Genomic DNA, 15,758 nt, shown 5'->3' with positions numbered 1-15,758 from the left:
TGTTTTGGCCAACGCTCCCCAAAAAATCAACTATCTCTTGCCATATTTCCAGGAAAGATCTCTCTGGCTTTCTTCTAAAGCATTATTTTAATTGAAATTCCAACAAGAGAAAAATCACAGGAGGCTCTGCTTCATCCTCAATAATCCTGTCATAAGAAAAGGGAGTCAGTTTATAAGCAAACAATTTACAAGCACATTCTTCCTGTAACCTCAGCAATAAAAATAGTGTATTCTGATGCACTGTTTAAATAACTATACTTATTTTAGAAAGCTTAAGATGTTCAACTATAGTCTTCAAAAATTCATAGAACCAATTTAGAGCTAAGTGAATGCATCCAGACTGAGATAGGGTATATGCCATGGGAATGTTCTTTATATATAGCAACTCTGAACTTGTGAGCTATGATTAAGAATCAATGTCCATCCCCAACTTCAATAGTGAATTATCCCAGCTCTGCTACAAACTAGCAGACAGTGCCAAGTTCTGCTTCTGGGAAAATAGACTTTATCTCTGTTTGGATAGCAATGTTATTTTAGGATCTACTGTGTCAATCCAACTGCCTGCTGTTGTCCCCTTACCTAATGCACTCATAGCTTAGCAGCAGATATTGGGAATTCTCCTAAAAGAGTTTCCAGAGGAACTTTCCCTTCCCCCTAAGTGTAATTGTTGAAACCACCTATTTCCTATGGCTTTAACCTGTATTGCTATACTCTAAAGCAACCTATTTTGGGGAAAGATGTTAAAGTTTGAAAACAATTTATTCTAAAAGCCACATTAGCTTGACACCTCTGCCCTACTGGTGATCAACAGCATCCCTAAAACTAGGTTATTGCATGCAGCTATGTGATCACTTTCCTGACAAATATTCCCAAGGAATTAAAGAAAACATGCTAACAAGTAGCACAGGTTATATTCAAGAAAAACTGTGCCCTTTACACGTAGATTAGAAATTATTTTTTATTCAGTTATGAGCAGAAAAGGCCTCAAAATGTCATAATTTTAAAAGATTTTTTTGTTCTGAAACAGCAGTTGCAAGCCAGTTATCCCATCTTTGCCTAGTTTACTTCTGCTGTTAACTCCTTTGTAGACACTGTGATCAGCACTCAAGTTCCATGTATGGAGGCTCATATTAAGTAATAAAGAGAGTGAGCCTTCAGAAAACAATTTTAACATGTACCATAAGGTATGCCTAGGCTGCTTATCTTATCCTTTAGTGCCAACTCACTGCAGGGAATGAAAAAAAGGGCTACAGGACAAGCAAGCAAAGGAATAACATTAGTATATTAGAGAAATTCATAATTTCTTTAGAGAATTTTGACCATGTAAAATGGTCTTGCTTTCACATGTTTGATGAACTTTCACCAGATTCTGCAGTTTTAGTAGTAATACTTCATATAAAATAAATCCCTAATACAGTCATCACATTTTACAAATGTTTGCATGGAAGCAGAACTCAACCTGTGGTATGGATGTACTCAGTTACAGCTCAGGAAGGACACAGTCAGTTCTGCACTAGGTTTCAGACATATGCTCTAGAGGAACACAGGACATCACGAAGGAGTCTAAACTCAATGCTTCCCTTTGACTAGCTTTTTTTCTGTTTTAAAAACATAGGAGCTACAACATTCCAGGCCAACATTATCCCAAACCTGCACCAACTAAACGCTTATTAGTTGTACATTATCAGGCATTTTACAAAAGCAAGTGCATTTGGCAAGTCTATTTAAGAGAAGCAAGAAGGCATGAAGCATATCTATACTCTTTTAATGACAAAAAAGCCACACAGCTGATCACACCAAAATACTGAGATGATGAAACTAGTTGTTTCTCTGCTTTGGATCCAATACTCTGTACTGTCATCACTGAAAGAACTTTTTAAATACTGAAGATAAACTATGAATATGCCATTTGACTATTCACTATGTGGCATGGTTTGGTTTGCTAAAGGCTTGGATTTTAGCTACCACTAACTACAAAGTATTTATGGACAGGGCTTTGAGCAACCTTGCTTAGTTAGTGGAAGGTATCCCTGCCTATCGCAGGGAGGTTCCAACTAGGTGATCTTTAAGGTCCCTTCCAACTCAAACCATTCTATGATTCTGTGATTCTATTTCAACAGAGCAATCCATGATAATAAGGAAGAAACTGCTCCATTAGAAGACTCATATAAATGGTGGACTCACATGCCAACATTTAGTTTCAAGATACTCAGGGATTATGTGATTAAAATCCCACTGGCTTGCTGGAAGGATTCAGCAAGATAACTACAAATTACTTAGAGGGCTAGTGTCAAAAGGACCTCTGTTCAGCCTCTGCTCTAGATTACTGACCCACTTATGAAGAGCTAAGCATCCCTGCTGTGCAATGCCAACACCCACTCCATCTGTTTGCTTCTGCTTTCTCAGAACCTCTATTAGTCTGCATAAGAAGTTCTGTTAATTACAACATGAGCAGCTTTTGCATAGCACACACAGTAACAGCCTCACTCAGTATGTAGTCATCTTGACAACCAGAATTAGAACAGAGCAATCCTAATTCAACAGGATTATCACTGACATAAAGTAATATATAATATGCAGATTTCTGAAGAGGCAATTTAATACGTTTGTCCAAGCTGCTTTCAGTTTTGAGAAAAGCTTGAAGGTATTTAGTTGCTTTAGGTTTCAGTGATGAAAAAGTATACTAAAGTACTGCATCAAACTCTCTGGAATTCTCCAAGGGCACCAGAAATTTGTGAAATCACAAATGTAACTTCTGTCGAGGAAATAATGCAAGTGGGAAACAGAAACATCCCACATTTGTCAATATCTCCACTGAGTATTAGTAAGTAAATCTAAAGGAAGTTTAAAAAACCCACACAAAACCAAACACAAAAACCCACTCCAAGCAAAACAAGGTTCGAAAAATTAGCCCAGCTGCCACATCAGAACTACATCACAGCATCTTGGCACCTCAAACTTTCTGTTGACTAGGAAGGAAAAAAGTTCCAAATTCAGCATTTTATTATTTATCCCGGCTAAGCTGCAGATCGTTAAGACATTCATTAAACAGATTTCAATCAGCAGCGTCATTAACTTACTAAATCCAAGAACAAGAATCTCCAGAAGTCATTATAGTACTGAGTTGACATTTGTTGTTTCCTGGAAACTGAGACTCCTGCTATGAAAGCGAAATAATATCAACAATCCAAAACCTAACTATGAAACTCAAGAATTCTGGGAACCCTGAAATAATCTCACCCCTTAATACCAAAGCCATTTCTTAGTTTAAAATAAAACCTTGTACAATTGCTGTAGTATATGATGTAGATAATTCATGCTTTGGAGATTGTATAAAAATTATAAAGATCCAACCATGCATCTGACCCCCATGGCCAGAAGCAGGGCTTTTCATTTCCAAAAGACTTCCCGAACTCGCCCAGATAAAATCATGGCCATTAATGGGTGAATGAGTCTTTTCCTGGGTCATCAGCAACCATTTCCCAAGAATGTCCAGAAAATTCACTGAACAACACCTGGGAGAGATTACATCGAAAAACAGGGGAAGTCTTGGCTACAGCTGAAAGGAAGACCATTTCGAGGAGCCCAGACAGCCATCCAAGCCTATGGACTTGCTTTTGTACAGGACTGCATCTGTATAGTTCCTGTTATACATACGTAGGAACGTACAGAAATCTTAGGTCATTTCTGCTCCAGGCAGAATAAACTGTATATAAGCTGGCTACCTGGAGCAGTTGGTGTGACACTCTGGGGAGACGCTGACACTACGTTGGCTTGACCTAAGTTCACCCAGCGTCAAAGTCCAGGGTTGACGCTGTTTTGGCTGTGGCGGTTTTATAATATTTTAATTTTTTGGTTGTCGATCTAATAAATTTATAAAATATTTTTTAAAAATTTGGCTGCAGAATTGATCATTTATAACAATTTGGTGACGGCCCGACGTGATCTGATATTGGGGTCCGAGAACCCCTTTTCCCGCTGGGGGGGCGCCCCGCTGATTTTAGCGGCCTGGACGGGAATCGGATTTCGGAACAAATCAGATCCACAAAAAACAGCAGACCAGAGGCACGGATGATGATTGGAGCCGCATGCTAATAGAGCCACAGCCAAGGGAGATAAGGGCCCATTCTCGACTTGGAAAGATCTAGAGAGATCTCCAAGTTCCGAGGTCTTTTCCATCCATAAAAATCAACGTGCACGAAGAATTCCAAGCAGGAAAAGGACTGTAAGTATTGTGTGGTTGGGTGGAGCGTGATCGGACGTGTGTGTGAGACGTGACATTGTCACGGAGCGAGTGCGGACCCCACGATTGCGGTTCCACTATCCCGCGAGGGAAGCAGTCAGTCAAGGGGAAATCGAGAGGTTCTGGTCCGAAACACACGAGACCTGGGGCTCAGGAAGAGTCTAGGGGGAAAACCGGTAACGTTTGGGATCGGAAAGGGGGAAGTGAGCCTGGAAGGTTCTTGGAATTCGAACACCTTCTGAAACCAGAGGAAACTGGTAACAAAGTCTACCTACAAGTCGACAGGGAGGTCAACTGTCAGACTTGGTCAGGCTGGCGACTTTTCACGAGCTGGGAAACCTAATGTTGGAGAAAGGATCGGGACTAGAGACTAAAGTCCCGGGAAAACAACAAAAGGTAAGGAAATTCATAACCTTCTTTGAGAAAATGGGGTTGGGAAAAAGCAAGCGACAAAAGAAAACCCAGGAGAAAATCCCTCAGGTCTCCGGGAGAGTGTTACCAGAAATACCCCGAGGCAGTCCTCTGGGGTGGATGCTGGAACACTGGGATGAGAATCCACGAAGGTGGGGAAAATCCAAGGAAAAGATGATTCATTGTAGTATGGAGAAATGGGGAGGGAGGGAGATCGGACAGTACGTGGTTTGGCCAATATTCAGCACGTTTGAAAGTTGGACCTGTGAGTCTTTGTTTGACCACGTGAACGGTCGCAGTCCGCGGGACCCGGAGGAATATAAGTATGCAGACATGTGGAGGCATGCTCGCCCGAGCCTGTACCCAGTGAGAGCCTGCCAGCATGTGGCGAAAGCAGGGAGGGAGTGGGAACCATTGGAAAATCTTCCACCGCCTCACCTTGTGGCCCCACAGCAGCCAGATCCCGCTCTGGCACAAGCGGCGCCAGGAATGCCTCCCGAAGTGGGGGTGCCGCAAGCTCAGGCGACTGCATCACCGCCGCCACCAGAACAAGCGGCGGCATCCGCTCCCCCACACGGCCACGCGTCTTGCAGAGCAGCCGCAGCCACAAGTGTCCCCGAAAGTCGAGGAGAAGGGGTGGGTGTCTCCAGGGACAACTGTCCCCCGGCACGCTGAACTAGGAGAAGAATGAGGAGGTCGACCGTGGGGGAAAGTGGGGATGAGGAGGAAAAACTTGGTATCTATCCCTTATGGGAGGTACCAACGACTCCAGGGGTGATTGGATATGTCCACACCCCGATTGACACAAGTGATGTAAGGGCGTTCAAAAAGGAGATGGGAAAGCTGATGGATGACCCACTCGGAGTAGCAGAGAAGTTGGATGAATTTTTGGGAACAAGCATTTATACTTATGAGGATCTCCAAGCGATCCTCAGGTCATTATTTAATAATGAGGAGAGAGACATGATCCGGTCAGCTGCGATCAGGGATTGGGAAAAGCGGAACCCAAACGGGGGGTCCGGGGAGGAGCGGTGGCCGAACCAAAAGCTGTCTTGGGAAACCCAGATGGAAAAGGGGAGGCAGAGGATGATAAATCTGAGAAATATGGTGATTCAAGGTATCAGGGAGGCGGTACCGAAAGGGCAGAACATGAGCAAAGTGCTCAGGGAATGCCAAGGGAAGGATGAAACACCTACGGAGTGGTTGGAAAGACTCCGGAAGGGTTTGAGGATGTATTCAGGGACGGACCCTGATTCCCCGGTGGGGATGGTATTGTTGAAGACACAGTTTGTAGCAAAATCTTGGGAGGATATTCGAAAGAAGTTGGAGAAAATAGATGGCTGGCAGGAACAAGGACTGCAGGAACTGTTGTGGGAAGCTCAGAAAGTCTACACGCGCCGAGATGAGGAGAAACAGAAAATACAAGCAAAAGTCCTAGCGGCAGCAGGACTCAGAAAGAAGGAACGGGGAAAGAAGCTCAGAAAGAGGAACGGGGAAAGGATACAGCAAAAAAGGCGCCAACAATGAAAACAGGTCCATCTCAGGCTCAGGACAAAGGTTCAGGGGAGCAAAAGCGGGAGTTTGAATGTTATTACTGCAAACAAAAGGGGCACGTTAAAAGAAATTGCCCCAACAGAGCCAAGGATCAGGCAATGTTTCAGGAAGATTAGAGGTGTCAGGGGCTTTTCCATTTGGGTCCCAGAACATCTAGGGAGCCCTTGATAAAATTAAAAGTGGGACCATACAAAGAAGAATTACAATTTATGGTGGATTCAGGAGCAGAGTAGACGACGGTGTTGCAAAAACCGAAGGGATGCTCTTTGAGCGATGATTCCATGGTGGTGACAGGAGCAAAAGGGGACCCTTTTGAGGTCCCAATCACAAAAAACATTGAAATAAACATGGGAAACAGAAGACACATTGGTAACATTTTACTAGCCAAAGGCGCAGAATTAACTTGTTGGGGTGGGACATGAGGGTCACTTTGGGGGTTGGGCTGGCGGTGGAAAAAGCACAGCTCAAAGTGAGACTTTACAGCCTCACTGCCCCTGATGAGGAGAAAATAGACCCGAGGGTGTGGTATGTCCCGGGAGAAGCTGGGAGGTTGGACATAGAACCGATTTTGGTGGAAATTGAAAGACCCGAAGAACCTATACGGGTCAAACAGTATCCCCTCTCCATGGAAGGAAGGAGGGGCTCGAAACCAGTGATTGACGAATTAATAAAGAAAGGCACACTGGAACCGTGCATGTCACAACACAATACCCCGATTTTGGCAGTAAGAAAATCGGACGGCAGCTTTAGGCTGGTGCAAGATTTACGGGCTGTGAATCAGAGAACTAAGACTGTTTCCCACTGTGTCGAATCCTTACGCTTTGTTAAACAATCTCTCCCCTGAAGATATGTGGTACAGCATGATTGATTTAGTTGATGCTTTCTGGACGTGTCCTCTGGATGAGGGCAGTCGCGATTATTTCCCATTTCAATGGGAAGATCCAGAGACCAATAGGAAGCAGCAGCTCAGGTCGACTTCCTTGCCTCAGGGCTTCGTGGATTCTCCAAACTTATTTGGGCAGGCACTTGAGCAGGTTTTGAGTGAGTTTGTACCCACGGAAGGAACAAAGCTTCTACAGTATGTAGATGACTTGCTGGTTGCAGGGAAAGGGGAAGAGGAGGTAAGGACAAACACAATTGAGCTTTTGAATTTTTTGGGACAAAAGAGATTGAAAGTTTCAAAATCAAAATTGCAGTTCACAGAACCAGAGGTCAGATATCTGGGACACTGGTTAACAAAGGGAAAAAAGAAATTGGATCCAGAGAGGGTGGCAGGGATTATTGCCTTACCACCCCCGCAGACGAAAAAAGAGGTCCGGCAGCTTTTGGGATTGTTGGGGTATTGTCGGCAGTGGATCGAAAGTTATAGTGACAAGGTGAAGTTTCTCTATGAGAAGCTCACCACAGACAGGATCAAATGGACACAAAAGGATGAAGAAGAGTTTAAGGGGGTCAAGGAGGCGCTCATGGCACCACCAGTGTTGAGCCTCCCTGATGTCAGGAAACCTTTTCAGTTGTTTGTGGACACTAGCAACCACACAGCACATGGGGTGCTGACGCAAGACTGGGTGGGGATCAGAAAGCCTGTAGGGTACTTGTCCGGGTGTGGTATCGTTCACAAGGGTCCCAGGATGAGGGAAGAGATGAGAAAGTTGACTCCATGTATCAGAAGCTTGATTTATTATTTTATGATAGATAATATATTAAAACTATACTAAAAGAATAGAGGAAAGGATTTCACTAGAAGGCTAAGCTAAGATTAGAAAAGGAATGAAAAACAAAGGCTTGTCTCTGACTGAGACCATCCGGACAGGTCATCTGTGATTGGCCCTTCATTGGAAACAGCCTGATGAGGCCAATCACAGATTCCCCCTGTTGCATTCCACAGCAGCAGATAAGAATTGTTTACCGTTTGTTCCTGAGGCCTCTCAGCTTCTCAGGAGGGGAAAAATCCTAAGGAAAGGATTTTTCATAAAACATGTCGGTGACATCTCACCCTTTTTATTTTAAATAAATTAAAAAGAAAAGTGTTTGCAATTTCATCTGCTGGGCCAAGCAGAGGAAAGACAAAACACCTGAGAGGCTTGGTGTTGCAAATCAAAACATCAATCAAATGCTGGTGTGGAACCATCAGGGAAATTCTTCACCTGCAGAACACCAAATTCCATCACATCACAAAACAATCTTAAGATATAAGAAAATGCAAAAACAATGCAAACAAAGTTCGTTGCTTCAAGTCCAAACAGCTGAGTTTCAGGAAAAAGTCCAAACTGAGGATGTTCCTTTTCGACATCGCCGAAAATTCCTTTTTGTCCTGAAACAGGCTTGCAAAAATTTTTGAGCTGCTAGCCCTTTCAACTCCTTTTATTAAATTTTTTTTTTTTTTTTTTTTTTTTTTTTTTTTTTTTTTATCCGAAAGAGCAGCAGCAGAGAGGGGCCACTGAGGCCCTGCGGGGGGCCCTGGCCCTCGTGGAAGGAACAGGGATCCCAGACCTGGCCTACAGAATGGTGGCCCAGGTCCACGTGGAAGGATCAGGGATCCCAGACCTGGCCTACAGAACGGTGGCCCAGGTCCTGACAGGGGAAGCAAAGCCCCCAAACCCAATAGGCGCTGGCCGGGCGGAGGCCCTGGCCCAGGAAACCGAGCCAAACGGCTCAGACCTGGCCCAAGGAGCGGGCTCTGTGTTCTCTCAACATGGCACCCTGCTGCCAATGCCTGGGCAGCACGAGTGACCGAACGCTTCATCCCCTCTGAACCGGTGCAGACCAGCAGCTGGGGAAGAAAAGCTTTCCCAGGGATCATCACCCTAGATCTGGGGGTGCTTTGTCCCCAAAGCAGGTGAGCGATGCTCACTTTCCACTGTTTCTTCTGCCTCTGCAACGCAAATGCAAAAGGTGTTCCTCCTTTCTGCCCCTCGGTACCACCCCCTGCGGGCTAGGGACCAGAGGCAGAAGGCTCAGGAGCCACCTCCCGAACGCCGCTGGGGCGCGCAGGGGAAGTCAGGCATTCCAACCCCCAGCGGGAACCTCTGAAGCAAACCCAAGTCGGCCCGCGAAAAACGCTGAATTTGAAAGCAGGCAGACGGGCTGAACTCGCAATCAGCTGTCGAGCCACAACCCCCCCACGGAGGGGCAGGCCGGAATCCCCTTCCCCTGTCCCAGCTCCCCCCGCAGGGGCAGCCTCGGGACAGCCCGAAAAGCTCGGGGGGGAATCCAGGCTGATCGCAGGTGCCGCGGTGGCCGCCGCGGGGAGCCGCGGCGCCAGGGGCGGCTCCGATGATGGTTCCGCTTGGTGGTTCTCAACCTCAGCCTCCTCCCCCGGCGTGGCAGGCGAAGGCGAGGCCGCCGCAGTTGGAGCCCTCATGGGCTCTGCTGGAGGGTCAGACGTGGGAGGGACTGGCGCGGGCGGCGTGGGATCGACCTCCGCGGGCACCGCCGTGAACGCAATTGCCGGCTGCGATGCAGAAGGAGAAGGGACAGGGGCTGCAGGTCCCGACTCCGGGACGGGCTGCCGTCGATCATCGCTGCTGTCGAGTGTGTCGCCTAGCAACTCGGGCGAAGCCGCGGGAGGCGGTGCTTCTGCCACGGGAACGCCCACAAACTCTGCTAGAAGCGATGGGTCCAGTCCGGGCTGAGGCGGGGCCGCTGGAGGGGCCGTGGGGACTGGCACGTTCTGCGGGGCGGGCTGGGGTGGGGCCCACGGCTCCGGCTCGGGCAGCGGAGCCAACTCACCTCCCCCCTGAGAGCAACGAGGGGGGGGAAGCGGTTCTGTCGGAGCATGCTCCAAAGGCGCAGAAAAAATTTTTCTTCTGCTGCGGGCAAAGCTTTGCCCCCCCACCCCCATTTGGCGGGGCTGGGAACCTGCAGGCCGTGGTTTTGCACAGGTTCCTCTATTGCCAGCTCCAGCGAGAAGGGAGACATACCTCCGCAATTCGCAATCCACTGATATGCAGATGCTTTCCGTTTCAAAACCGGGAAGAGAGTTCTGAATGACGGATAAATCCGAGGAAATCCAAGTCCCTGGTAAAAAAGATCTCGGATAATTAATTCCATGCATTCCCAAACGTATGAATCAAGGGCATACAGCACATCATCGAAAAAGTCATGGTGCTTTGCCCACCGGAAAAACTCATAGAAATGTGTCGTCAGCATAGGGATTCTGTCCCCATGACCCCATTTTTGCCAGAGGCCAATAAGTTTCTCCTCTGAGGGAGAGAATGGAACCTCCACCTCCGTAGGCACCCTTGCCCACATCCGAATCTGCCTTACACGAAGGGCAGCATTATCAGGAAGGGAACTGTAAACAGTACCTTGTGACAGTGTCCTCTGGGCTTCAGCAGGCTGCTCTGTGCCGCGAAGACTTCCAGATATCTTGTCTCGGAGACTTTTCAAAAGGTTCTCTCTGTGGCCAGACTTGGCTGTGAACTCTGTCCAATTTCAGGATCTTCAGTTCTTCAGCTCCTGGCTAGAAGCCACTTCTGTGGTCACTTGTGTAGGTGACCATCGATGCCAAACACTCGGGGTTTACCCAAATGTAGCAATGCTCCTCTGGGCTTACCAAATGAAGAATTCTTTTTCACTCAGGGTCCAATTGTGGTGATTTCTTCACTCGAGGCACCATCTGTCAGTTCTGTCCTCGGTGTTCACCTTTTGTGGTGATGTCCCTTTTTTCACTCGGGGATCACCATTTGTGGTATCGTCCACAAGGGTCCCAGGATGAGGCAAAAAGACGAGAAAGTTGACTCCATGTATCAGAAGCTTGATTTATTATTTTATGATAGATAATATATTAAAACTATACTAAAAGAATAGAGGAAAGGATTTCACTAGAAGGCTAAGCTAAGAATAGAAAAGGAATGAAAAACAAAGGCTTGTCTCTGACTGAGACCGTCCGGACAGGTCATCTGTGATTGGCCCTTAATTGGAAACAGCCTGATGAGGCCAATCACAGATTCCCCCTGTTGTATTCCACAGCTGCAGATAAGAATTGTTTACCGTTTGTTCCTGAGGCCTCTCAGCTTTTCAGGAGGGGAAAAATCCTAAGGAAAGGACTTTTCATAAAACATGTCGGTGACATCCCGGCTTTTGGACCCAGTCAGCAGAGGCTGGCCCACGTTTTTGCAGGCTATTGTAGCTATGGCTTTGCTAGTGGAGAAAGTGAAAAAGGTGACTTTTGGAGCACCTCTGGTAGTATTTGCTCCGCACAACGTGCGGGGTATACTACAACAGAAAGCAGACAAGCGGCTCAAAGATGCAAGGTTGCTGAAATATGAGGCCATTTTGATTCATTCACCGGATGTGGAATTGAGAACAACGACTGCGCAGAACCCTGCACAGTTTCTGTTTGGAGAGGCGGCAGAGAAACTAGCTCATGACTGCGTGGAAACAGTCAAGCTGCAAACCAAGATCAGGGAGGATTTAGCAGACGAACTAGATGAAGGGGAAAAGTGGTTTGTGGACGGGTCAAGCAGGGTGGTTGAAGGGAAAAGAAAATCAGGATACGCGGTTGTGGACGGGTTGACAGGGAAAGTGATAGAGGCAGGTCCCCTGAATGCAAGCTGGTCTGCACAAGTATGCAAATTGTATGCAGTTTTGAGAGCATTGAAAAGACTGAAAGGGAGAAAGGGAACAATTTTCACCGATCCGAGATATGCCTTCGGGGTGCTTCATACATTTGAAAAGATAAAGGGAAGAAAGTAGGCTGATCAATACGAGGGGAAAAGAACTAATGCATGGGGAACTGATTCGACAAATTCTGGAAGCACTGAGAGGGCCAGAAGAAATTGCGGTGGTCCATGTGAAAGGGCATCAGACAAGAATTCAGTTCGAACCAGAGGGAACAATTTGGCGGATCAGGAGGCCAGAACTGCGGCACTTATGGTGGCAAGTACCCCAGAGGTTGAAAGGGAAGAAACCCCTGAGGATTCCCCTCAGTCCTCCCCAAAGGAAATTGAATGTTACGAAAAAAACGGAGGCGAATTGAAAGAAGGTAAGTGGAGGTTACCTGATGGGAAGGAATTAGTTTCCAGAAGATTTACTCGGAGGATTCTGCGAAGGTTGCACCAGAAAATACACTGGGGGCACAGGCTCTGGAAGAGCAATCTCTAAATTTATTCTGGTGCAAGGGAATTTATGAATTGGCGAGATAGGTGGTACAAGGGTGTTAATTTGTCAAAAGATAAACAAATCAAGAGCCAGGAAGGCTGCCCTGGGGAGTCGCCCCATTGCGTACCGGCTATTTGAAAGAATTCCAGTTGATTTTACTGAATTGCCAAAAGTTGGAAGGTTCAAATTTGTATTGGTGATTGTGGATAAATTGACTCATTGGGTAGAAGCCTTCCCCAGCTCTCGAGGAACGGCCCAGACGGTGGCCAGAAAATCACTGGAGGAGATTGTACCGCGATATAAAGTAGTGAATGACATTGATTTGGATCAGGGAAAACATTTTACATCAACGGTTATTAAGCAAATGGCTGAGGCTTTGGGCACTGGGTGGGAGTACCACACTCCGTGGCACCCCCAGAGTTCAGGACAAGTGGAAAGAATGAATCCAACTTTGAAGGCACAGTTATCAAAATTGATTTTGGAGACAAAGATGTCCTGGTTGAAGTGTCTGCCCTTGGCTTTGCTTAATATCCGAACCATGCCTCATTCAGAGACGGGGCTCTCACCGTTTGAAATGCTCTATGGGATGCCATACAAGCATGGAATGCCGGTGGGACACCCCAGATTTGAGGACGGTCAGATCCAACCATACCTGGTTGCGACCAACAGAAACTTACAGGAACTTCGAAAACAGGGAATCGTGACAGAGAGTACTCCTCTGGGGTTCGCTATTCACAAAATTCAGCCTGGGGACAAGGTGTTTGTAAAAGTGTGGAAAGAGGCATCGCTCTCTCCTCACTGGGAAGGTCCTTTTCTTGTGCTCCTGACAACAGACACGGCCATTCGGACAGCGGAGAAGGGCTGTACGCACGCGTCTATGGTGAAGAAAGCCAAGCAGCAGGAGGAAGCACCTGACTGGAGGGTCACTTCTTCTCCCGGCGACTTGAAAATCCGACTCCAACGTCCTCATAAATGACAAACAACGAGCGGATAAGTTGTATACTGTCAGATTGTGTATGCTATCAGTTTGTACACTTTAGGTGTGAATATTGTCAAGGGGTTTTTGTGATTCATTGCAGAAGGGGGCAGAGGCCGAAAGGACTGTGCACTCAGTGTTTGGAGGAGGAACTCAAGTTGACTGACTGTATCCTGACTTTAGCCACAAGTCTGGGTATCATTGAATTAGATTCTCAGGAGTGATTTCGTATTTTTCAAAACGGGGTGCGTGGGAAGCTTAGGTCCCAAGCAGAAATTCTGGATTTGGAATGCCGGAAATCCATCAGGGTCCCGTGCAGTTCCGATGCAATCAGGGTGTCTCGGTGGGGCGCCTTTAAAAGGCGGTATGCGGCTAGGTCCAAGGGCATCTTCCCTGAAGAGTACTCCTGCTGCCGCGAAGATGGTCTTCCTCGATGCTGGTGGCACCCCAAGGGGCGGAGGCAAAGGCAGAGGAGTACGCCTAGTGGGAATCCTGACTGGCCGGAGCCTAGCCATGTGCGGGATGCAGAGTCTGAGCATTGAGGTCCCCAGGAACAACCGAAGCTCCGTGGTCAGGTGTGGAAACTGCACTCAAGTGGTCCCAGTCGCCGAGAACAGGGGATCCTCGACATACCAAGCCCCAGAGGAATGCCCGAACGGAACTAGCAGGTACTGTTGGAAAAATGGTACTCGGGTGAAATTGTGTGAAATGGAAATCGGGACTTGGTGCATCAATCCTGAGGCCGGGTTAAGGAATGGGCAGTCAAACAATCATGGGTTCCAGAGGAGAAAACGTGAAGCAGAACAAAAGTCAATCCCCATTTGTGACCAGTGTAACCTAACTGTGGGTCGGGGGAAAGACAGTCAATTTTTATGGCATATCACCAGGTGAACCCTTTGTGCAATGATAGCACAAGGTTGGGGGTATGCACAATGAATGGGAAAATGTATTGGGTAACAAAGAATACGAAATTTGATAATAAAGTTATCGGGAAAAAGAACCCACTCATATTGGATCTGGCACGAGCAAAGGATGATAGGGTGTGCCTGCAATATGACAGAGTGATTTGTTTTGCAAACAACAAAGATGATGAGGATCCTGAAGGGAAAATGAAAGAAATTATACAAGAAATTAGAAGAAGGGAGTCAGAACTGAGGAAGCAAAAGACTGAACAGGAAAGGTTGCAAACACTGGGGGAAGAGTATGAGGCCTTTGAAAAGCAATATGCTGATGGGGAATGACCTTCCCCGGACAGGAACTTATTCATTGATCTGATTCAAGAAATAGCAACAGAATTGGGTTTATCAAACTGTTGGATTTGTGGAGGGCTGAAATCTGCTGAGAAATAGCCCTGTAAAAGGGAAGGTTTGGCTCCTGAGCAACTTCTGAAATGGGATAGCCCAAGGGTCTCAAAATTGGTACAGAGGCCTGAGGGGTGGGTTTTGGACCAAAGAATGATTAGCTCAATTTGTGTCAGTCGGGAAGGGAGAGAATACACGGAAATGGTAGGATACACTCCCTGTGTGTCTACTTTGATGGTGAATTCTGATTCAGAAGGAAAGGTATGGCTCCCTGCCCCACCTTTGAGGTATTGGAGTCTGAAAAAAGATACAAATTGTGAGTGGGACGAGAGAACAGGATTGTGCTGGGTCCAAAGTCCAGGAGCCAACTCTTTCCAATCCGTGGAAAGTGTAAGAGAATTCTGGGGAGACCCAGGGAAAATAAACATTAAATGGAAAGCACCAGATGGGATTTATTGGATCTGTGGAAAGAAGGCATACAGTGAGTTACCCCCGAGGTGGAGAGGGTCTTGCACTCTGGGTATGATCAGGCCAGTTTTCTTCACTCTTCGGAGGACGCAAAGCAATCTGTTAGGGGCTCCGTTGCATGAGACCTTGAAGAGGGAGAGGAGGAGTCTGAAGAAGATGATACCGGTGATAAGTGGGAGGCAAGCCTGGGGGGAAGAGGAGTGGCCAGCGGCAAGAATGATCGATTATTATGGGCCGGCCACGTGGGCACAGGATGGAAGCTATGGATATAGGACCCTAATCTACCTACTGAACAGGCTGATCAGATTGCAAGCAGTTATGGAAATTGTATCCAATCACACCTCAGAAGCCCTGGACTTACTAAGTCAGCAGCACAATCAGGTGAGAGCCTTTGTTTACCAAAATCGAATAGCACTAGACTATTTGTTGGCCGAAGAGGGAGGGGTGTGTGGGAAATTTAATGAATCGGAATGTTGTATTGAAATTGATGATTATGGGGAAACCATAAGAGGTTTGGCGGCCGAAATTAAAAAGGTGGCCTATGTCCCCGTCCAAAAATGGAATTCGATTTTGCAGTCCTCCTGGTGGGACAATTTATTTGATGGAGCATGGTGGAACAAAGTAATATTTCTCGTTCTCTGTTCAGTAGCCGGGATCCTATTCCTACCCTGTCTGATTCCATGTTTTATCAGACTGATCC

The 15,758-nt window shown here is 46.8% G+C and overlaps 2 protein-coding genes across 3 annotated transcripts in view; both read right to left on the bottom strand.

The window, feature by feature from the left end:
* LOC103824734 (mothers against decapentaplegic homolog 2-like) overlaps positions 1–15,758 on the bottom strand; it is an 84,710-nt gene that overhangs the window by 51,907 nt on the left and 17,045 nt on the right. The window lies entirely within an intron of this gene.
* Positions 5,335–10,945, bottom strand: LOC127060978 (uncharacterized). The gene is made up of 2 exons (XM_050986437.1): positions 10,519–10,945; positions 5,335–10,228 (listed from the first exon to the last, which is right to left on the bottom strand). The coding sequence occupies exon 2, from the start codon at positions 10,050–10,052 to the stop codon at positions 9,144–9,146; it is 909 nt and encodes a 302-aa protein (XP_050842394.1). The 5' UTR covers positions 10,053–10,228; positions 10,519–10,945; the 3' UTR covers positions 5,335–9,143.

Source organism: Serinus canaria, chromosome W (genome assembly GCF_022539315.1).
Source record: "Serinus canaria isolate serCan28SL12 chromosome W, serCan2020, whole genome shotgun sequence".
NCBI lineage: Eukaryota > Metazoa > Chordata > Aves > Passeriformes > Fringillidae > Serinus > Serinus canaria.
Note: the sequence above shows the minus strand (reverse complement) of the source record. Positions and strands in the feature narration are given on the sequence as shown.